Consider the following 24,193-nt stretch of genomic DNA (forward strand, 5'->3'; position numbering starts at 1 on the left):
TAGATTGCAATATAGACATGAAGAAGGATGCCTGGTAGCCGGGGTTAGAGAGATAGTCCCATAGTCACAGAGTCTAAGACAAGGGATTGGGGGCATAGTTGGGTCAGTTAGTCTGGAACACACCAGGGAAGGTTAAGGTAAGGACATCCATTTGGGGGCTATCACAGGTAGGTAGGAGCGCCATTAGATCTGAGTGAGACCTTTGAGGGGACATACCTGAAGGCTGAACTCTTGGGCACTTGGATGTTTAGAGGGTGGGGACCGGAAGAGGAATTAGCAAAGGGTAAGAAGAGGAGTGGCCAGTGTTCTGTCAGGGACCAAGAAGCCCCGTGTTCCGGGAGCACGTGAAGGCTGTCTTGGGGAGACTGCTAAGTTAATTAATCTGGAAGCTACTGGCCTGAGGCTGCCTCTGTGCCATGAGTTCCCAGGTAATAAACTGGAATCGAATTTAGGAGGTTTTTGTTTTGTTCTGTTTTAGTAGCAAATAGCCGAGTTTCACCCAATCACAGACAACCAAGCCAGTTTCAGTCAGCTGACCAGCCCACGCCCCATAAGGCCCAACTCACTCACTGGAGCAGATCCAGTGAGTTTTCTACGTGCCTTCCAGGGTCACCTGTAAAAGCCTGTTGCTCATGTGGCTGGAACTGCTGAGTTCTGCGTCTTGCCCAATTCATGAATCATTCTTTGGTCAAATAAACTGTTAGGGTTAATCTAGTTAATTCGCTGAGTGTTTTTCTTCTAACAGCTGATCTGTGTTGGAGACCACTGCTTGGTCAAGTGAAGACAGGGCCTGAGAAGTGACTGTACCATTAGCAATGACTGACAGGAGCCTCTCAGGTCAAGGGCACCTTGCGTTCTCAGTACTGCGGTGGACTTAGCGCCAGTGCTTCTGCAATGTGCCATCCCTGCCTGGCGGTTTCCGACCCACCCACGTTCCTTAGACCATAGGCTTTGAAATCTGTCTTTCATATACCTTGACATTTGGAGGAAAATGGCTACAGCTTTGAAGGGTGGTCCCAGCCCCGCCTGCAGATCCTTCAGCAAGGGGCTGAAATATACTAGGCCCCTTCTACATCCCTTCATGGCCCTAGCGGGAAGGATAAGAACACAGGTGCCCTGGTGTGAAGCTGTGTTCAGCCAAAGATGGAGGTCCCAGGGCACCTTCAGTTGTGTTGGTGACAATGTCAGTTCACTGCTTGTCAGGAGGGCTTCCTTTCTTTAACTTAATCACCCCAGGACAGACACGAAGTTTTCCAACCAGCATGTACTCTTCAGTTCACTGAGAATTCCTTCAAGCGTCTGTTTTACTGCCCCTTTTGGGGAAGAAGACAGTTTGCTTATCTTTAAAGTTGTAGGATTTTTTTTTCTCTTCGTTTTTTTGCCATGCTGACATGGAACCCATGAGTATGCTAGATGAGCCCTCGACCACTGAGCTGTATGTACACCAGCTCTGAAATGATGTGTTCTAATCCAAGTATCAAGAGCAAAGACTGAGTAGTTTAGATACATGAATGTTTGGGGTTATCCTGGAAAGCCTGGGATGGGTGAAGAACCCTCTAGGTCAGGGCTGGTCCCACCCACTTTCTCCTCTTGTCCCAAGCAGAAGTCACACTCAGCTTTAAACTGGACCTAGAACCCCGCCCCCCCCCCCCCCCCAGTTTGTCAGTGAGTCAGAACATAGTGTTCCCTTGGTCCCTTCCTCCCAGCCTCTCTTACCCCTTCATTCATCCACGTAGACAGCCAAGCGCCCTGAACCAAGCTGGTTCCACGAGGAGAGGGTGAGGAGGGACGGGGATGGAAGATGGCCTGCTAGGACTCAGACGTCAGCCTTCCAAAGTTCACGCCATTCTTTGGAAGTAGAGATGCTGACACAGTGCAGAAAGCTCACCACGAGTTGAGCAGTCCTAGTGCGGAGATCGGACACCTAAATCCAAAACTTGTGTTAGTGGGACACAACAAGTGGAAATACTCATCTGTGATGCTCTATTTTATGCACAGAATGATTTAAATCACAGTATCAACTCATTGCCAGGCTGTGTGTATAAGGTGTTCGTGAAACACGAATTTCATGTTTGGCTTGGTGCCTTTCCCAAGATACCTTATTTTATATGTGCAACTATTAAAACACACAAATAAGTGAACAAATGAAAAAAATCTAAAAACCCACCAGAAACATCTCCACTCTGGAGTGTATTGGGTAAGGGATGCTCCAACTTCTTCAGTGCACCATTGTGGAGGATCAGGATGTAAGACATGGCCTGAGGTTAGCACCTTGGCTGGGTCTGGCCCATCACTAAGGCTATGTCAGCCTTTCTTCCTGGTAGGTCTTTCTCTGATTGCTGTTCTTTCTCCTCCACGTCTTCCCTCAGTGCATGGCGGAACCATTCCTGGGGCTGTCGGACATGTTTGGCAGAAGGATGGGTGCTCTCTTTATGAACAAAGGCAATGCCGTCTTCTGCAGGTCTTTGAGGTGTGGTGATGTTGGAGGTCACAGGTGAAAGATGAAGGTACCAATATGAGTACTTTCATGTGTATGCATGCAGTGTATAGGTCTCTGCCGTTCTAAACCATGTTACCCTTTGCCCTATGTACATGGCTTCTAGGCTGATGTTACCCTTTGCCCTATGTACATGGCTTCTAGGCTGATGTGCAGGGTTGACTAGCTTGCTATTATTCTTCAGGCTGGAAATAAGACTTGATTTGTTGTATAAAACATTTTCTAACAGACTCCCTCTTAGAAATGGGTGCCCATCTATGGAGGCCTTCATGCTTGGGGGGATGGCTGGTGGAGAGGGAGAGACAAAGGCTGGACGGGACTGTGATTGTTGAACTAGCTACTGAGGGGTTGCTGGGGCAGATTTGTGTCTGACAAAATTAATTGTCTGGAATATTATTTATCCTTTTTTTTTTTTAAAAAAAAGGGAAAAAATTGTGAGACATACAACATGGAAGCACCTTGAGGACATTCTCTTATGTGAAATAAGCCAGTCACAAGAGACAAATACTGCATGGCCCCACTTGTGTGAGGTCCCCAGAGTGGTCAAGCCTGGAGACAGAAGAGGTACTGACCGCCAGGGGCTAAGGAGAGGGGTGGGCTAGTGTTTAATGGGCACAGGGTTCCACAGGTTCTGGGGGAGAGGAAGTCATTCTGGGGATGCACGGTGGAGATGCACTTCTGTGCAAATATTCTTGATGCCACCGAACTGTGCACTTGAGGTGGGTGGGAAGGGAAAATTATGTGATACATTTTAACCCAATAAAAAAGATGGAAAGGAAAAGGTCTGACCCCCTTCGAGAGACAACAGAATTAGGTGGTTTTATTCCTGTGATTTTTTTTCCAAGACAAGTTTGTGTGGTTATGGAAACAGTTGGAGGGGACAGACATGTTCAACAGTCTAAAGGTGTAGTGCCCAGGGTTGTCAGGTACTGCTCTGGAGAGGGCAAAGAGAAGGGTCGGGGAGGGGAGTACTAGCTGTTCATCTTACATTTTCTTTTCTTTTTCTTATAAAGGGAGATGAGTGGCAGCCATTGCAAGTACTTGTGTTAAGTCTGAGTACTGGGTAGAGTAGGAGTGTCTGTCCCGTTATTTCATATAGTTTATACCAAACCAGTTTTACAATTGAAATGAGAAAATAAACTAGAATAAGCCAGGGAAGAGGAAGAGTCAGGTGGATTCTGTCTGAATTCTTGCAGTCTGTCCTCAAGTCTCTCGTTTTGATTTGCCATCTTCTTTTCTTCCACATCTTGGTGTAGAAGACATTCCTCCCTTGGCTGCATGGAACAACTCAAAATCACCCTGGCTCTTTCTGCCCTACCTTCCTGAGGCAATGCTACTGAAGAGAGCAACAGATATGTTTGGCCACCCACATGGGTCCTTGACATGTCCTATAATCTTTAGAGGTTTGGACAATTTTCCAATCCGCCCTTTCTCGCCCACTGCACCCAAGACTGAAGTGTTTCCGTGACTGTCTCAGTCCCACCTGTGGTACCCATCCAGGACTCTATGTACATGCTCCTTGTCTGTATTTAAGGAGTCAAAATGCTTCAGTAGCAAACCTGATTCCAGCCTCAGTTTCCAGGGCTCCAAAGACGTCCTTCTCAGAGGAACTACCAGCTGTGTTTCCTCAGGGAGCTCACAGAAGTACAGCTCTCATCATTTCTGGAAGACATGGGTCAAACTGATTCCCAAGGAGGGGATGGGCTTGAGTGCTGAATCGCCAGTTGTGCTGAAACCGTTGGCTCCCTTTTCCCTGTCCTTGCCCATGAACCTTGCCCACTCTTACCCAGCTACCTCCTGACAGCTGCATCCTTCTTGGCACCTGGAAAGAGGGCCACAGGACTCTTTCTCCTGAGTTCCCTGACCCCTGGCAGGGGAGGTCACTGAGGGCCAGGTTGGGTTCCAGTGAAAGATGGGCTCCTTGTGTGGAACATCTAATGCCTGGACGCTACCTTGTCTGCTGGTGTGGATTCTGACTGTGGGCCAGTTCTTCAAGCACTGGCCCCCGCTGGAATTCTAAATTCTTTCACGCAGGAGAAGTGGCATGGTGCCTGTGGCATTGTAGACACCTGATAAAACTCACCAATGGGTTAACCAAGGACAGAGAGCTTCCAGGTTAAAATGGCCAGTGGGTTTTTGTGCCTACATCCTGGCTGTCTCCGAGACAGGGGCACTGAGCTTTTTGCTCCCATTCAAAGTCACACATACCCTAAATCATTTATTTATTCCACGAGGACCCACCCTCTAACAGCCATTCAGCCATTAACTCATCACTTAGCCCATTGATGCCCTCATGATCCAAGCACTATCAATAATGCCCCTAGGTGGGGACCAGTTCTTTAACACAAATGTAAAATGGTCCCTTTTACATCCAAACCCAAACAGGCAGATTTTCTGGTGTAGAGTTCATGTTCTTCATCATGACCATATTATTTCCCATGAAATTATTTTTGTAAGGCTATCTGGCTCTGTGTGTGTGTGTGTGTGTGTGTGTGTGTGTGTGTGTGTGTGTGTGTGTGTGTGTGTTGAACTTTATACAAATACACACACATATATATATATATATATATATACAATTATACACACACACACACACACAATAAACACATAAACAAACAAATGTAAATTCTCTTAAATTCCTCTGAGCTAGGACATATTTAAGGTTCTTGGGATCTGGCAGTCTATGCTCTTTCCACTACCTGTGGCTTCATCCCATGCCAGTTTAAAACAGGAACTAGATTGATACAGGATCGTAACCGAACACACCAGGAAGTCCAGAGCACAGCGCCACCTCCCACGAGGCCTGCCTGCTTGGCAGAGTTTATTTTTAGACGCAAGAATGCCTGGTGATTTAACTGGAGCAGGACAATCCAAACAGTTGTTCCTCTTCACTGTGATAAGATGTCATTCCACTTCTTTCTATTGTTTCTCCATCCTTCCAAGCTGGCTTCATCATAAATAGACATTATGGATTTATTTTGAGTCAGAGCCCCTCTACTATGTAACCCTAGCTGTCTTGGAACTGGCTATGTAGACAAGGCTGGTTTTGAGCTCTCAGAAATCCACCTGTCTCTACCTCCTGAGCTCTGAGATTAAAAGCCTGTGTCCCCACACTTGGTGAAGAATATTTTTAGGCAACAAAATTTATTTTAAAATTTCCTTTTTCTTAATGAAAATTAGAAAGTATGGTATATTCACACATTTCCCGTGTCAACTAGAGAAAACTATTCTGGTTTTGTCCGTCACTAAATCCATGCAGGTAACATATTCCAAATCTGCTGTAAGGGATGGGGAGTCTTTTCCCTTGTCTTCTTTTCCCCTTAAGACTTTCATGATTCTGCTTCCTTTGGGAGACTTAGTAAGCACAGAGCCAGGGAAGCCTAGGATGTTATTTTATACTAGGGTGTCAGTAGTTGATACCTTCCACAGACATTATCTCCTCTAAAGATACTGGCATTGTGGGAGGCATGAGAGGCTGAATCCAGAGGTGGGTACCGGAAGGTTTATCTATACCATAGTCTTCTGAACCCCATTGTGGTAACAAGTGCCTGGTTCATCTGCAGGCACACAAAGCTAGCACACAGACACTTTGCCTCCTGTTCCTAGGGGATGGTGTCCAGGAACATTCACGAAGACTTGTCCCACAGAGCGGGGAGCAGCTCCTGTCTGCCAAACCAGCTGTGATGCCTCAGGCTGTGGGATGGTGTGCTGAGGGTACAGACCGCCTCTCTGTGCCCTTGGCTTCTCTGTGTGGGTGGAGGTGTATCTGCTCATGGTCGCCACTGCCACAGCCATACAGAGGGCGAAAGATCCCCAGGCAAGGCTGCAACAGAAGGCAGAGTTAGGAAAGGCCTGAAGTGGGATTCCAGGACTGCCCTGGGGTTGGCCACCCACATGGGGGTAGGGAGACAGTGCTGTTATCCACGGGGATGCTGTTTTGTGCCTGTAGGTGCCTCGTACGGTCAGGTTGGGAGATTTCCCTTCACTGGACGGATTTGTTGCGGAAGCAAATTATAAAATTCTGCACTTCCTGGAAAAGGGTAAGGTAGGAGACAGCAGGTTTTTCAGGAAAGAATGACTTCAAGAGCTCATTCCACTCTCCACAGCCTCCCTGAGGGAGAGTGTTGGAGCCACAGTAGGGAGAGACCCGAAGGGGTGGCAGGCTGTTGTGAGAGGAGTGAGTGATCCATGAAAGACAGGAGCAACACACAGTATTTAGGGACAGGGGTTCCCAGAAGACAAGGAGGAGTATATTGCACAACTCCACCGAGTCCTCGAGAGGCCATCACACATGCACACACACACACACACACACACACACACACACTCACTCACTAGGATATCAGGCAAAAGTCTGACTATGGACGATGACTGACTGGCCCTCAGATGTCTTCCACACCACAAACATGACCCCACACCCCTGTGCCTAGGAGAGCACAGGTTCAGTCCCTGAAGACACAGGCACAAAGGGCCCAGAGATGGGAGGATGTGTGGGAAACAGAGGGGAAAGCTGGTCTGAAGATAGGCTTGGTATGAGAATGGGCTGTAGAGCAAATGCTGTTTTGCTCTTTTCTCATGCCTAACCTCAGAATTAAGGCTGGAAGGCAAGCAGAGGACATCTCCCCTCCCCTTAAACCCCCCTCCCACCACCAGAAAGAGAAACAAAAAGAGAAAGAGGACTGATAAGAAAAGAAATAGGACCTTTGGATGATGAGCCCCAGTGACCCAGCTAGGATGAGTTACAAGAGAACAGAAAAGCAAGCAGAAGAAATAGTCAAAGAAGCGACACAGTAGGAGTTCCCTGAAGTGTGGGGACAAGATAAGCAGCTTGCCAAGCGCATGGAAGTAGGAGGAACGTGATGGAAAGAACATCCCATCAGAGGACATCCTGACCCTTGCCGAGAAGGCAGTAGTCAGAATGGTGTTGAACCCTTGACAGCAACAACACACGTAGGAAGAAAACAGAACTGTGCCTTCAAAATTCCAAGGGCAAATGATTCTCAACAGACTTTTGGACATTTTTTAATGTACCAGATAAGCATCGTTCTGGATATGCAAGGACTAAAATAGCCAATCTCTGTCTATTGATCATTCAAGTGTGGATAATGCTGGCGATAAGGCCTCAGAACCCAGGGCACTAGTTAAGCTGGAAGCCACTCCAGTGACCCAGGTGGAAGGAATAGTGTCTGGAGTCTCAGTTATAAAAAATCAACATCTTCTGACTGGGGAGGCCAAAGCTGAGAAGGGTTTAGAAACAGGTGCCTCATGAAGATTAATGGCAGGATGAGGGAGTAATTGCTAAAAATGAGTTTTACAGACGGGAAAATAACTGTCAGCACCAAAGGAAATAATACAAAGACAGTTCTCCAAGCAAAGATGTTATTTGGCACAAATAACAAATCGAAGTGCAATCTAGGACACCTGGACTGACAGTGGTAGCCTCTGGCATTTCTGGAGAATGAAGGAATAGGCTGGTTACTGAAAAAGAAAAATGGATGAACTGTCTTGTGTCCATTAGGAGATGGGAAATGATGATTGGCTGGTGTCAGTAGTTTCTAGGTAAGATTTGTAATCCTGGTGGTACATCTTGATCCTTGTGATTTGGGGTCAAGCTTGTGCTGCACTCAGTGTGTTGGGGGGTTCTTGTTCAAGTGACTGACTCTCCTATGCCTCTAGGTGTCTCGGTGTAGGTCACAGTACATTCTTGCCTAGAATTTTTTTTTTCAAAAGTTCCAAGTATCAGGAGAATTATGAGTGAGTGCTCTCAGTGTATGGCTTTCTTTGGCTCTATTTTGTCAGGTTTTGACACGAGTGACTCTGTTTTGAAGCTGGCAACTTTCTCCCAGCGTTAGAGGTTATTGTGTGGGATGAAAATGTAAGTGTAAGTACATTGGTTTTTAAGATCCACTATGTTTGGGGCTCGTGAAGCAGGTCAGCAGTAAAGCACCTGCCTAGCATGTGTGAGTTCCTTGGTTTGATCTCTACCACTGCAAAACCAAGAATTTACAAAGAAATAAAGAAATCCCCTGTGGTCTTGTGTGATATGACTGAGTCTTTCCAACAGAAATAGAAGCTAGATCTGTGTAGCACGAATCTTAAAAGTTCTTATTAATAAAAACAAACTTGGAGCCAGGCATTGGGGTGAATGCTGAAAGATCAGAGAGACAGAACAAGCCACAGCTTCCTCACCTCACAATTCCTCAGCTGATCCTGTTTTCTCAGACTGGAAGCCTCTGTGTCCTTATCCAAATGGATCTCAGCTGAACTGCTTCTTAAAAGCCTGAAAGCTTAACCAGGCCAAAAACTTCTAGTTTCTGGTCTTCATGCCTTATATACCTTTCTGCCTCCTGCCATTACTTCCTGGGATTAAAGGCATGAGTCACCATGCTTGGCTGTTTCCAGTGTGGCCTTGAACTCACAGAGATCCAGGTGGATTTCTGCCTCTGGAATGCTAGGATTAAAGGCGTGTGCTACCACTGCCTAATCTCTTTGTTTAATATTGTGGCTGTTCTGTTCTCTGACCCCAGATAAGTTTATTAGAGTGCACAATATTTGGGGAACACAATACCACCACAGGTCTGAAAGGATCAAGCTCAAGAAAAATTTCTCCAATCTGTGTTTAAAAAATCTAGATTTTTACCACTTTCAAGTATTTAATAAATACAACATCTTTATTCTCCACAGCCTGATGGTAAGGCCCTATTGCTAAAGACACAACTTATATATGTCATTGAAGATGGAAGAATCAAGATGATGCCCAGATAGAAGCTTTACACCTACTGAGTAGCATTCATGGTAATTGAAGATACATTGTATGTTAACAGAGGAGAAAGGTAATCACCAATATCACCCAGCTACAAGCTCTGCAACCTACGACTGTTACTTGTAAGATATATTGGTGTAGTAGAGGCACAGATGTTTTAGGAGTAACCAACCACTTTTTAAAATTGGATTTAAGGTCCACTCCTTAAGATGGAATCCATACCTGACACTGTTAAAGTGGAAAGAATCTGAGACTAGATAGGTCATGGGCCCTAGTGGGGAACCTACTACTACTATTATTCTATAAAAGGAACACAGCAATAAAATGACTTCCAATGACATACCGCTATACCCATAGGTCAGAGCACCAATCAACTCTCAGCAGAGAAGCTTCTTCTTGCAGTAGATGGTAATGAACACAGAGACCCACAACTGGACAAAGTCCAGAGAGTGAGAGACCTTGGAGCACTCAGCTCTAAATGAACACCTCAGACAGGCATACATGCAGGCAAAACACCAATGCACACAAAATAAAAATGAATAATAAAAAATTTAAGAAAATAGATTATTAAAAAAACTCTTAAAAAGTCAAGATAAGTGATTTCACTCTACAGCTGAGAAGTATGGATTATAGAAAGGTTATAATACCATCAAAAGTGACAGGAGTGACAGGTATTAGACCTATGACAATGTCTATTTTTCTACAAAAATCTATGTTCATCACTTCTGGTTCACCAGAGCTTGAGCATGGTAGCCAAGCAACTTACCAATAGGACCAGCCGTAGTCCCATGTCTGGGGCCGCCAATCTTCTGGTCCCAGGTTCACAGTGATTTGAAAACTAGTTGTGTACATCATATGGGCCACCATGCCCAGGAGCCCTGTGTAAGTAAAGCTTTGTGAGCTACAGTTTAGAACACAACACAATGGAAAATCTGTTCTATCCTGGAAGTGTTGGATGCTGGGAGTACTCTAGCATCCATACATCCTTATATAGTATCAACACTTACACCCCCTTAAGCACTCCATCTGATACCTCATTCCCACAGTAGAAACTAAAGGGACACCCAGAAGCAGGCCTGATCATAACCAAGAGAAACATAGTAGATACCAGGACCTGAGCAGGAATCTTCACACGTCTATGATCCTGCTTTTTGCTATGGAAGATCTAGCAATTGGATTTTTATCTTTCTACTTACTGATGCTAAGACCTAGGCAAGATGTGTTATGTTCACCAAACACAGGGGTGATGCACAAGTTGGATTGATACACATTAACAGAACTTTATGTGTCTGTGTGGAGGCTGGAAGGAAGCCATATGTGCAGGGTTCTACCTTGGTGGAGACATTAATTTTATGTACCTTAGAAGGCCAAATTAAGTCGTTTAGAGAACAGAAGTAGCATTAAAAAAAGGAGTCCTTTGTGGAGCATTTATACCAAATGTTTGCAATAATTTTTAAGATATTGAAATGTATGTAGTAGGTACACTCCTCTTTTGTCTTCACCAGAGATTAGCTATGACAGTTTACTTACTGAAGTTAAGTAACTCTCCCAGGTTTACTTAATACATACTTGCTTATATACAGGTATTATGTACCAGAGGTCTGCCCTCAGGAAGATTCCTCTGTGGATTCAAAGCTAACCTCTCTGCTAAGTGAGGTCATTGCTGTTCCCAGCACCAGTGCAGCCTCTTCCCTGCCTGTGACACAAACTGGTAAGTGTTTCTCTCCACCTGTGCTCATCTTTTTTTCTTTTCAACACTATTTCCACCCAATGGAATCAATCCAGTGACTTTTCCAGAAGACCAGCTGTCTTATTGAGCTGGCCAGTGACTGGAGGGAGCCAGCCAGCCTATTTTCTGGCTTGAGGCATCTTGTCCTGTCTGGGGTGGGCTGGGGAAAACAGCTCCTGCTAGAAGATACCTGCAAGCACCATGAGGATGGCCACTGAGGCATCCACCTGGAGCCAGTTGCATCCAGAATGGTAACAACTCACACTGAAGCCCAGGAAGATGACACCTGTCAGTATCAGGAAGACATCCAAGACTTCAGCCCCAATGGAGAGCCACAAGACACCTAGAAACACAAAGGACAGAAATGCTGGGCATTCACAATCCATAGCTGGAATGAAGGCTTGATCCTTTGGTTTTATTACTAACACACTTTCTGTTCTTATAATAAAAACCTGGAGGCTAGGCATTTTGGAAACAAAAAGGTCTCTTCAGTTCACAGTTTTGGGTGCTGTAAAGCCCAGACAGCATGGGCCACTGGTTCTTGCAAAACTTCCTTGGCTATCTTACAACATGAGCTTGGTGTCATGGTGGGGTCATATATGAAAAGGAGAAATCCAGGCTGACATGAAGCCAGAGGGGCAGGAGAGGGGTGGGGGAGGCCAGGCTTATCCTTTTCTAACACTCTTTCATGGGAACTAACTCAGAGTTGCAAAAGATCAATTCTTTCTGAGCAGCACCCCAAAAGACCTTAAACCTCTCTTGGTCGCCACCTCTGAAAGTTCCTCATCACCTCTCAGTAGCTCTACCCTGAGGACCAAGCTTCCAGCATAAGTACTCCCTGTGGATACACATAAGCGGTGGTGATGCAAGACACTTGCTACAGAAAGACTTCAATGTGAAAACCAAAGGCATCTTGTAGCTGAATGTTTTTCTGGCCCCACCCGGCTCCTGTGGCCCCGTGGCCCTGCAGCCGCTCAGACCCAAATGAACACACAGAGGCTTACATTAATTATGAACTGTATGGCCTGACAGCTCAAGATTCTCGTTAGCTAGCTCTTACATCTTAAATTAACCCATCTTTATAAATCTATACTTTGCCACGTGGCTTGCGGCTTATCGGTATTTTTACATCTTGCTTCTTCTGGTGGTGGTTAGCAGTGTCTCCTCAGCTCTGTCTTTCTCCTTCCTCTCTCTCTCGTTGGAATGTTCTGCCTAACCTCATTCTGCCTCACCATTGGCCAAACAGCTTCATTTATCAACCAATCAGAGCAACACATATTCACAGCATATAGAATGACATCACCCATCACTTCCCCTTTTCTTTCTATTTAAAAGGAAGGTTTTAACTTCAACATAGTAAAATTGCATTTAACAAAACAGTTACCAAGCAAGAATTATAGTTATAACATCTAGTCTATTTGTATTTGGCAAAATTAAAGAAGATATCCTATCTATCCTGTATTTGTGAGTCTAAGGTTTCATATCTACCTTATCTCTTAACATTTCCAAGGAAAACCATAATTATAACTATCTAGTCTTCAGCTACATCAAAGACCTCAGAAGGATATAATATTACTTAAGTAGACAGGAAGAGCATTGTAAGCAACTTCCAAAAATCTAGAATGACAGAGACAGCTGGCTGCCTGGACAGTCATCTAATATTCCTCTGCAACATTGGGGCATCCATGTTCAGCCTATAGGCCTAGAGTCTCTCAGTCGCTTCTCTCTGTGTCCTGTAGAATGTCTGGCAGTCTCCTCTGCAAAGCAGGAACCTGAAGGACCATTTCACCTTGTTTTGGCAAATTTAGTGGTCACCCTTTTATGAGTCCTGCATGTCCATTTTTTATCATTTTATCAGTAGTCCAGGCAAGAACAGTTTCTTGCCCAGATGGTTATTTTTGCCAAGAAGAAGATAAACTCCATATGGAGTGTCTTCGATGCCCATCCTCCTCTTTGAAGTAAATTGGTGCTGCCAGGAGCAGATGTGTCTCATTGTCCAGAAAGTTTAAGTTTTTAAAACCTTTTAAATGACATATTCTGTAGGTCTTTGAAGTGTTTGAAAATTACCTACCTAATTGAATTATATCTATGTATACCTAGAAAACTTAATATGACTATAAGTTTGACTATCATAGATGACTAATTATTAATCTGTATTTAATTATACATTAAAATTTTAAATGAGGTACATAAATGTAATACCTTAAGTGAGAGTAGAAATATATATACAGCATAACAAAATTAACCTTAAATTTATATCAATAAACTAAAACCCATAGCAATGTCAAACATTTTCAAACAAGTTGTTGTTCTTTAAAAGTAGGTTCATTAATCTACCCTTTCATTCTATCATATCTATATCCTATATTTCTATATCAGCATCTTGGTGGAGTCTTAGGAAGTTGGTCAGTCAAGGGGATCCTAGGACCTCAAGGAGGATATAAAGACTGATGGGAGGGAAACATAACCAAAACCCTGGCACAGAGCTGTAAGAGACTCCGGGAATGTCCAGCCCCCAGCTTACAAGTCAGCATATTTTCATTACAGTGGAGACATTGTCCATTGTAATGCACAGGGGTTGGCGAGATGGCTCTGTGGCTAAGAGCACTTGCTGCTCTTGCAGAGGACCGGAGTTCAGCTACCAGTACCCAAGTCTGGTGATTCACAACCACTTGTAATTCTATCTCCAGGGATCCCCACTCTTCTTTTGGCCTCTGCAGGCACCTGCCAAGAGGTGTTCAGATTCGCACACCCCCCCAACACACGGATCAGAAATGAAATCTTTGAAAGAAGATACACAGACTTAACTATGAGGGCAGAAGGGTCTGAGCATTTAAGAGCCTTGAGTGGGCTCCAGTTCTATCGACATCCTTTGTGTCCACGCAAGCTGCTTGTGCATTCTTGCTGGGATCGCGGCTGGAGCTGTGTTGGATGTGGGGTGGAGAAGGGTGGGTAGAGGGGATAGAAGGGAAATAGGAATTTGTAAAAGTCCCACTACCAAGCAGGCGAGTCAGGTGATGGGACAGAGGAACACCTGAGACTAACAGGATCCTCTATGCAGCTTCATAAAGGCTCCGTTCCCTCTGGGAGAGCAGACACCAAGAAAGCAAGCCCAAGCTCGATGGATGATGGAGAGAAGGAAGCACACAAGGCAAGGTATTCCAGATCTCGTGTCTTCCTGACTCTGCCTTTGCTTCACCCACAGAGCTTGAGATTGGCCACCGTGGGAGTATTTATGGCTTGGAAAGCTGCAGCCTCTACCAGCCAGTTTCCTGTCAGCCTGGGAAGCTGACTACCATCTTCCGGCACACCAGGGTTATAAGGCACACAAATGGAGCCTCGTTGACTTCATGGGTAAAACCATACCCAACCATCTCATCCTGTCCCTGTATCCAACAAAACAATAAGAGCCATTCAAATGGCACGAGGGACCCTGGCTGAAAGCACAATGCTTACCTTGTCCCTCGGTGGGCACTATCCCCAGGAAGCACCTGCATCGCTCGCCTAGAAGACAAGGAGAACACAGCCAAGCACCGTTCCACAAATAGACAAATGGATAACAAAAAATGTGCTGTGCATACACGATTCTATTCAGCTATAAAGAAAAACGAATTTGCAGAAAATTGGGTGGAACTGGAAAACATTATTTATGAGCGCTAACCCAGACCCAGAAAGACAAATATCATGTATTTTTCCCAGGCATATTCTAGCATGTTACCCTGAAGTATGCATGTCCAGGTGGAAATAAACATTAGTACATGCAGAAACTAGAAAGGATCCCTCATGGCTGGGTGTGGGGGTCGGGCAAAGGGAATCTAATGGAGGGAGGGTGGAAATAGAGCAAAATGGAGGTGAGACGGTAGCGTGAGGAAGGGGGACAGGCAGAGGAAGTGGGGACAAAGGGAGGTCAGTAATGACAGCAGCAGAAGATGATGGGCAGCATGTGGCAGATCAGTCACCGAGGTGTAGCTTCTGTGACTACCCCCACAGGAAGTTTCCAGACTTGTCTGAGCCTGTTTTCTTGATCTCAGACCGGGTCTAAGTAAAGTCCGTAGTAAAATAGTTGTGAAAACATGCTGCAGATTGCCGACGCGCTCTCGTGTTTAATTATCGAGTGATGGCAGTACAAGGATCTCTGTTTTGCAAATCTGAAAGTCATGCTCAAAGCAAGTTACAAAGTTAGTAGAGTAAGGGGTTGAAAGTGAGGTTTTCAGGGCTGTGGGTGTGACTCAGTAGAGTATTCGCCTAGCATTGATTTACAAGGCCCTAGGTTCAATTCCTAGTACTGGAAAGAGAGGAAGGAAGGAAGAAAGGAGGGAGGGAGGGAGGGAGAGAGGAAGAAAAGAAAGGAAAGTGGGGCTTTCCTACCTGAGGACTGGTACATTTTCCCACATCACTAGCTGCTCTATCTCACTAACTAATGCTTAGAGGCATTTATTAGTCTGTTTTCTACTATAACACAATACCAAATTTCGGATACTTTACAAAGAAAAGTAAGTATTTGTTAGCTCACAATTCTGGACTTTTAAGAGCAAGAGCCTGGCTTCTGCTTGGCTCTGATGAGGGCCTGGCCTAGTCAAATCACAGTGGCAGCTGGCATCATGATGGGAGTTTGTGAGTACAAGAGACAGAGAGCAGTCACTGTATGACAGCGGGCAAGAGGGATTCACTCTCTCAGGAACTCACCAGGATCTCAGGACAAAGAAGGTAGCACCCATGACCCAATCATCTTTCACGAGGTCCCACCTCGGAAAAATCCTACTGCCTTAAATCACCACCCGGGGACCTGGATCAGCACATAAAACTTTGGGGGACACCCTCAAACCACATTCCAAGCACATGAAAGGAGTGAGTATCCTGAGTCTGAGGAGAGCTGTCTTTTCCAACAGTAATGGAAGAGAAGCCAGGAGCAGGGAGGGCAGGGGCAGGGTAGGGGCAGGGGCAGGGGAAGCCAGGAGCATGGTAAGGCAGGGGCAGGGGCAGGGGAAGCCAGGAGCAGGGCAGAGCAGGGCAGGGGCAGGGTAGGGGAAGGCAGGGGCAGGGTAGGGGCAGGGGTAGGGGAAGCCAAAAACAGGGTAGGGCAGGGTAGGGGCAGGGGCGGGGGCAGGGGAAGCCAGGAGCCAGGCAGGGGCAAGGCCCAGAGCACCAGAAAGCCAGCTGAACAGATTAAGAGAATTCCCAATAGCTTAGAAGGGCAAGTTTAACTGGGCCCAGAGAGCTAGACCCGAATGACCCCTTGATTAATGTGAATCCTCAGAAACGGTGTTCCTTCTGAACAAAGCCAGCAGGATTAAGAAGAAAAATCTTTACAAATCCCATGAAGCCAGAGAGGCGGGTGTTACATAGCTTGGCAGGGCTTGGGCGGCCAAGAGGCACGGCAAGCCAGCTGCAGGAGCCCTGGGCGCTCAACTCTGCCGTTCTGCCCTAGAATCAAGGCCCCGGGGCTACCCACATGCCCCGTCTGAAAGCTCCGAGTTCAGCAGAACAGCGCAGGGTCTACTCAGGCACATATCATTGCTTCGGAGATTTGCCTAAGGAAAAGGACATGTGAGCCTCGTCTCTACCAGGAGCGTTCATTGCAAACCTTTATTTGAGAACGTGGAAAGAGAGGGGTAGACTCCCTTCTCAAAGCACTGAAGGGCCCACTGATTCAGATAGGAAACCTTTTCCCAGTCAGGTCCCATGATGAAAAACTGGGGCGTTCCCCCCCTCCCACCCCCCACAAAGCCCCTTGCCTGCACTTGGCTAGGAACATCTTCTTGGGACCAGACTCCTTATTACCTGTGCATTGAGCCCATTCCACCCGCTCCCAACTCTCTCCACCGTTTGTACTACTTCCCATACATTTCTGTCCTTACCCTCTCTTCCTTATCCATTTGTACTATTTCCCATTCATTTCTGTCCTTACCCTCTCTTTCTTATCCACCATTTGTACTACTTCCCATACATTTCTGTCCTTGCTCTCTCTTTCTTATCCATCGTTTGTACTACTTCCCATACATTTCTGTCCTTACCCTCTCTTTCTCATGCACGTTTGTACTACTTCCCATACATTTCTGACCTTGCCCTCTCTCTCATGCCCCTAGCCTCTCAGGTGCTTGTGATAGCCCATGTACTCCGTGACTGGGTGCTGTGTTCCATACTTCATTGCAGACATGGCTTTGCAGGCCTGTGCAAAGCTCTAAACAGATTTTTTTAAATTGGGAGATAGAAAACTCTAAATATCTCCCTTCACAAAAGCAAAGGATCTGTGTGGACTGAGCTCCCAAGAGGACCTGACCCCAGTGCTGAGCTGAGCTCTAACGGATGACCCCTTGGTCATCAAGGCATGAGGTTCAAGGTCACTGGCAAGCCTAACTTCTTCACTTCTGTGGCCACCTCCTGTGAGCTATTTGTGTTTGTAACTTCTAATACCTATTTTTTCATCTTGCTTTGTTTCTTGAGACGGGGTTTCTCTGTGTAGCTCTGGCTGTCCTGGAACTCACTTTGTAGCTGAGGCTGGCCTCGAACTCCCAGAGATCCATCTGCCTCTGTCTCCTGAGTGCTGGGATTAAAGGCATGCACCACCACGACTGGCCTACCTAGCTTTGACTTACCCTCTGATGTCTGGTATTAATGAATTCCTATCAAGTCAAAATTGAACTCTAAACTTTTTGCCTTAGGTACATCCCACAAAACATGGAGGTGATGATGTGTCTTCAGATAGTGAAATTTTTTTCTGGGAAGATGTCTTCTTTCTGTTGTAATAAAACAGTAGCATTGTGGTAACATTTAGAAACCCTAACTTTCTTATACCCTAAGTATGGAAAATGTGAGCAGAGAAGTTTTAGATGGATGGGCAAAAAGCATTTACGGTGCTTATCAGATTGTGGGGTAACAGCAGAAGTCAGAGTGAAGAGTGCAGAGTCCAAGTTCTTCAGTCTCTGCGGTCTTCAATGGGGTGCATGTGCTTCTACAGCGCAGTTTCTCACTGTGATTCTCACATAAATAATAGAAATAGAAGCAAATGTACAAACTTCTTCTTTTGGGAAACACTGGGATCTATTATTCAATTTTTTTTAAATTATGGAGCTTCCCAGAGATTTTTTTACATGCTAATGGACACTGTGAGTTTCCAAGAAGAAAATACAATATGCGATAGTTTCCAGCCTTGTTTGGGTATTCAAACTCTATTTATTTTCTGCAGAGAACATCTCTGTGGACTGAGTTTAGGACCAGCTAGTGAGGTTCTTGTTGAAGGCTCTTCCCATCCTGAACTCAAGAACAAAGGTGCACAAAGTTTCGAAGGGACCAAGAAACACACCCTTAGTTTCTTTTCAGGATTGTGTGTGAGTCGCTAAGAACATCAGTCTTCCTTAAAATTCAGTGTGTGTCCTAGATGATATAGAAAAGGCCCTCTAGGATTGCCATCCAAGGGAAGGTGGTGGTGGTGGTGGTGGTGGTGGTGGTGGTGTGTGTGTGTGTGTGTGTGTGTGTGTGTGTGTGTGTACTCCCTGGGTTGACAGGAATTCCAATGGGACTTCCCCTGGAGGAAGCAGTTAAAAGAGCCTCACACAGTCTCTTAATGTTGCCCCCAGATCCTGTTTTAGGATGAGGAATTTACACACACACACACACACACACACACACACACACACACACACACGCTGGTTAACAACTTTTTATCCGAAGTCTTAGGGATAATTTACAGCAACACCAGCTTAGAGTTGTAGTGACTAAGGGGCACACACCGCAGGGCATGCAGATAGCCAGCTGATACATGCTTCTGGGCCTCCTTAAAGTCCAGTGTTCCTCCCTTTCCTTAAGTCCAGCCAAGGCAGTTTTTCTCACAGGAAAAGCTATGAGGAAAACCACTCCCACCCCATGCTCCGCTGAAGGCCCCCTCCCTCTGACGTCACAAATAGCATACCAATGCCAGCGCAAAGGCAGTTTCTCCAGTTAGGTTTTTCCCCCTGATGTAATGGAGGGACAGCTGCCCCAGGGACATGGAGGTATCATTTCCAAGGATGACACCTGAGGTTGTGGTCTCCACATATATGTATACACACACAACCCTTCTCAACATGCACATACAAACACACATCGCAAAAACTGAAACATGTGGGGACTTGGCACAATGGCTGTCTCCTTCATGAAGCCTTGTCTATACCTAAGCAGCATATCTTTCATTCCCATCATGAATGGGCCTCCATCTTAACCATTATCACACCCTTCCTCATTTTACTTTTTTCTTAGATATTTTCCAGGAACCTTTTAGCTTGCAGCACTGTGGATCCCCCTCTGTTAGTTCCCCTAGCCCTGGGCCAAGCATGAAGTTGGTGAATATACCCCATGACATTCCAATTGCCTTCTGTCCAGAAGGCTTTTCTGTGTCCTGGAGCCTGCTTCTCTCGCTGTGGTGTGTGCCATGGCCACCAGGGAAGCAAATTAGGAATAGAGGTACTCTAGAGAGAATAAAGTTGAGTGGAATAGAAATACTAATGTTATGAGGGTGGAAAGAGAAACAGCAATTAGAAACTCCGGGGAAACCAAAAATCTGTACAAACAATGAATGTAATCAGAACATCCTTTCTGATGCTGGCTAGAATGAGCAACATCTAGTCAAAATTATTGGCTTATGATTTTAATAAAACAGTGATATTACTTTACCAGGAAGATAGCAGATGTTATGTGGGGTGTCGTCATGGAGAATGATACATTTTATTTATTATAGCACTAAGTCTAATGTCTAAAATGAAGATACCCATGTTTGTCCTTCATATAGAAACAGTTTGCCCTGAAGGAAGGGACAGAGAATGTTGGTTTTACTTATAAGTCTTTTAAAATGTGTGACTCTTATCTGTGCATAAATATTACCTTAGCTAAAATCAAAACAAAACAAAAACAAAAACACCAACAGCAAAAAACCTACCCAACCAACCAACCAAACAAGAGCAGGTTTCTATACTCCAGCCCACATCTATTGAGTTAGGGCGCTGGGGCCAGGTGCCTGGATGTTGACATGCAATTCTGACTCATGCCATTATACAAAGCTGTGCAGGTATGAGACTCTCTTCAGGTGGAGGGAACAGACTTGGAAACAGAAGTTCATAAGCCATTTGCTTATTGATGTGGTGTCTACAGTTCCCAAAGCAAAAACATGGGACTATCTTGGCGATCCCAGAGGATATAGGATCGATCACAAATCAAATGTAACTATGTGTGTGTGGGGGGGGAGTAGGGGGGGTCAGAGAGAGTGGACTTTATATGCTAGTACTCCAGAGAAAAGAGGACTTGGGAGGTCCCTTTGGTAGTCTTAGCTCCAGGTATACTGCTGTGCCTGCATCACACGGAGCAAAGGCCACTTCGCCTGGAGGCTAAGGTGGGACATTATTTGTCCCTCAGAAGCCCACTTGGGTAGGGTTGGAGGTGGTTGTGCTGTGTCTTGGAGTACTGCCCCTTGTTGCAATCTACTTAGGCTCCAAGAAAAAATTTTAAAATGCCACAAGATGGCGAAAAAAACATCTCTACAAGAAATGTAGTACGTCTGAGGTCAGAAAATAAGTGGGGACTGTATGGGTGCCCACCCTTTTCAATTTGGGGACTTTACTTTAAAAGCAGAGGAGCACATCTAGCCCTGAACATGGGCTTCAGCCAGCCTGTCTAACATCAAGGGTTGACATTCTTCCCTCTTCCGTTCTTTGTGAGGTCAAAACACTTGCTGGAAACTGTGCCCTATGTACCAACCCTCCCCTCCATCTTCTCTTTCTTCTTCTCTCACCATTTACATGATAAACTTCCCCCGTCCATCAATGAAGCCCAGGAGGTGTTAATGAGTCGGGGCTGACTAACATGAGAGGAGGCTTGCCCGCTGTGCAGATTCTCCGAGGCTCAGTCTCCTGCTTCAGAGTGGAGGGAATGCTCTACTGCGCAAGCCTGTTTCAAGGGCTGCCTGAGACAAAGGTCCAACCTGTTATGGGCCTTGATTGTGATAGCTCTGGTAGGTGACATAATGGTGTTACGTTTTTGTTTTGTTTTTTGTTTTTAGTTGTGAGCTAGCCTATAAAGGCTGAGCCATCCTGCTGTGGGATGGTCTGTATGTCAAGTGTGTTGCTGATTGGTCAATAAATAAATCACTGATTGGCCAGTGGCCAGGCAGGACGTATAGGCGGGACAAGGAGGAGAATAAAGCTGGGAAGTGGAAGGCTGAGTCAGAGAGACACTGCCAGCCGCCACGATGACAAACAGCATGTGAAGATGCCGGTAAGCCACGAGCCACGTGGCAACTTATAGATGAATAGAAATGGGTTAATTCAAGATAGAAGAAGTAGATAACAAGAAGCCTGCCACGGCCATACAGTTTGTAACCAATATAAGTCTCTGTGTTTACTTGGTCGGGTCTGAGCGGCTGTGGGACTGGCAGGTGAGAGAGATTTGTCCTGACTGTGGGCCAGGCAGGAAAACTCTAGCTACACCATCCCTCCAGCCCCCCCTTTTTTCCTAAAGAGAACCCTTATTTCAAGAGCCCGTAGAAGTGCAAGAGAGGCCAGAGTGATGGTTCAGCATCAAAGAGCTGCTGCTCCCGAAGAGGACTTGGGTTTGGTTTCCCAACAAGTCAGGTGTCTCACAACTGCCTGTAACTCTAGAGAGGATACACACACACACACACACACACACACACACACACACACACACACACACACACACACAGAGGCAGATTTATCTCTGTGAGTCTACATTCCAGGCCAACCAAGGCTACAATGTTAGACCCCCATCTCCAGTAACAACAACGATTTTTTAAAGTAAGACAGAACCCTTAGGGATGCAGCTTAGAGTGGGTGGGGACCACCGTTGATTCTTGAGAAACTGACAGACAGTGGCACGTGGGTGAACACTTGTGCTTAGTAAACAGTATGTCAGTCACTGCTGCAGACACTTCCCATGAATCTACTCTGTGCTCTATCCCTAGGAGTTAACACCTCCATGGTTCCCATTTCATAGATGAGAAAATTGAGGCTCAGAGGTAAAGGACGTCCTTAAGGTCACATAGTTAGTCCATGGCAGACCCAAGATTCAGTCCCAGGCAATCTGGCTCTGGAACCCCTTCTCAGAGCCATCCTGCACCTGTCAGCCTGGGGACACAGACTGCACTCACCTGTGCTGTTGAGACTTTCCTCACAGGACTGCCAGAGCCCCGCGTGGAACCTGCGCTGGATGAACTTGTCGTCCCCCGTCTCCCAGATGTACTGGACAGCCTGGCTATCACCGTGCCTTCTTCCAGGGCTGCTGCTGGCCCGGCTGAAGTGAATGCAGTTCAGTCCCCCCAGGAGGTCCTGGCACAGTGGTTTTGTCATCCGCCGGATCCCCTCACACCAGTGGCTGCTGCCCATGGCCGTGAGGGAGAAGGCAAGCGCCAGGCAGATGGGGAGGAGGGTCAGTACCCGTTGCCACCTCTCCCTGTCCATGGCAGAAGGAAGCTCCTAGTGCCAGCGTGAGCGAGGGCTCCCTCCTCTCTACTGTATCATGGTCTCCGTCCTTCAGCCCTGCCATCTGGCATCCTGACACAGCTCATGGTCCCCTGGGGAACCCGAGTATATTCCAGCATGTAGCGTGTGTGTAAGTACTGTGTCCTGAGATACCCTCCTGTGAAATTCAGTGTGGGCTTTTCTGTCCTCTCTAGGATGAGTATGTGCAAGGGACATTGGTCCATTTTCTAAATTGGTAGTAAACTATGCATAACAAAAATGTACTACCTTAACCGTAAGTGTACAGTTCAGTGGCAGTGAGCATGGTCACATTGCTGTGCAGCCCTTGCCTCCATCTCCAGAGCTCCCCTCGGCTTGCAAAATCCAAAATCGAAGCCCTATCACTGTTAAACAACTTTCCATTCTCTCTCCTCAGAGCTCCTGGCAGCCTCCAATTGTCCCTACTGTCTTGGAATTCTACAAAAAGCCACATAGAAATGTAACCATGCAGTATTTATTCATCCTTATATGCCTGGCTTATTCACATAGTGTAACATCCTCAAACTGCATCATGTTGTAGTATCCATCAAAAACTTTGTGACTCTTTGCATGGCAGAATAATATTCCCTTGTGTTTAATGTATCACAACTAGTTTGTCTGTTTATCTCTTGATGGACAGCTGGGTTGCTTCCTTTGACAATTATAGAGAACACTGGTTTTGACCAAAGACTGAGACTATTTGGGTGGGTGTCAGGATGGCCCACTCCACTCTAACTTTTGGAATTGAGGAAGGCCTTTGGTGTTAGATTCAGAAGCATGAAATGCTTTCTAAAAAAAATTAGCTTACAAATAATTAGGTTTCATTATGACATTTTCCAAAAAAAATTTGCTTTTGTTGTTTCTCTTTCTACCTTCTTTCCCATCCGCCCTCCTCCTGCCCTCCCACCCCCAGTCACTTCCTTTCTACTCCCATGACATATGTGATTTTTGTCCTTTTCCTCCACGTTCCTAACTTCTCTTGTCCCGTCCCCCCCCGCCCCGCCCCATGGTCTGCCGTCTAGTTTCGTAGTTCACACCCACTCTCACAAACCTCTGTTTGCATACATAAGCCTTAGAAGTTAGGATCTGCATGTAAGAGTAAACATACAAGAAATATGGAAACTTGGGGAATTTCTGGGCCGGTTTCTTACCCAGCCCTGGGAAAGAGACTGCAGAGGGTTTAGCTCAGGGACTCAGAGGAGCAAGACACAGGCAGTTTGCCTCAAAGTCTGTGTATGTGCAGAGCGGAGAGGGACATGTGCTCAGCTGGCTGCAGAACTTCACACCATCCAGGGGACTCAAAGCCCTCGACCATCACGCACATCCTCAAAGAATGGGTCACTGCAGGAGGGGTGATGTTGAAGATCCTTAAGTCCTTGGGAGGGTAAGGCTAGGCCCCGCCCCTTGGTGGCCAAGTCTCCAGTAGGGTTGGGAAGGAGTGTGGAGTCTCCCAGGAACCTTGTCTTTTACTTAGGTCTGAGGAATAAAACACAAACTAAACCAAATGTTTTTAGGATGAGGAAAGAAAAGGCAATTAGAAACTCTGGGAAAAGTGAAAATTTACATAAGAAATTCAATAAGCCTGAAGGCAGGAAGGAATGGCGAGCCTCTGTGGCCTTGGAAGATTTTGGGCTCCTCATTATGTGTGGGGCAGCCCTGGAGATGTCCAGATGTAGACGGGCAGTGACATTTGTGTGTCTCCTCCCATCTGTTCTTCCCTG

General features: G+C 46.0%; 1 protein-coding gene across 1 annotated transcript; it reads right to left on the minus strand.

Moving 5' to 3' along the window:
- Nucleotides 1–5,712: 5,712 nt before the first annotated feature.
- On the minus strand, nucleotides 5,713–22,433 carry Gsg1l2 (GSG1 like 2). Its single transcript, XM_052755626.1, has 5 exons — nucleotides 22,124–22,433; nucleotides 14,446–14,493; nucleotides 11,180–11,332; nucleotides 10,027–10,138; nucleotides 5,713–6,320 (listed from the first exon to the last, which is right to left on the minus strand). The coding sequence occupies exons 1-5, from the start codon at nucleotides 22,431–22,433 to the stop codon at nucleotides 6,071–6,073; spliced, it is 873 nt and encodes a 290-aa protein (XP_052611586.1). The 3' UTR covers nucleotides 5,713–6,070.
- Between the last annotated feature and the right edge of the window lie 1,760 nt (nucleotides 22,434–24,193).

This window comes from Peromyscus californicus, unplaced genomic scaffold (genome assembly GCF_007827085.1).
Source record: "Peromyscus californicus insignis strain IS unplaced genomic scaffold, ASM782708v3 Scaffold_3__1_contigs__length_106647218, whole genome shotgun sequence".
Lineage (NCBI taxonomy): Eukaryota > Metazoa > Chordata > Mammalia > Rodentia > Cricetidae > Peromyscus > Peromyscus californicus.

What these genes read in the sequence shown, in the direction of transcription:
- Gsg1l2 (XM_052755626.1), bottom strand. Translation starts at nt 22,433, where the DNA reads ATGGACAGGGAGAGGTGGCAACGGGTACTGACCCTCCTCCCCATCTGC. An exon ending in GGAAAGTCTCAACAGCACAG is followed by an intron (nt 14,494 to 22,123) that starts GTGAGTGCAGTC and finishes CTTGTCTTCTAG; the next exon opens with GCGAGCGATGCAGGTGCTTC. An exon ending in AGTGCCCACCGAGGGACAAG is followed by an intron (nt 11,333 to 14,445) that starts GTAAGCATTGTG and finishes TTGTGTTTCTAG; the next exon opens with GTGTCTTGTGGCTCTCCATT.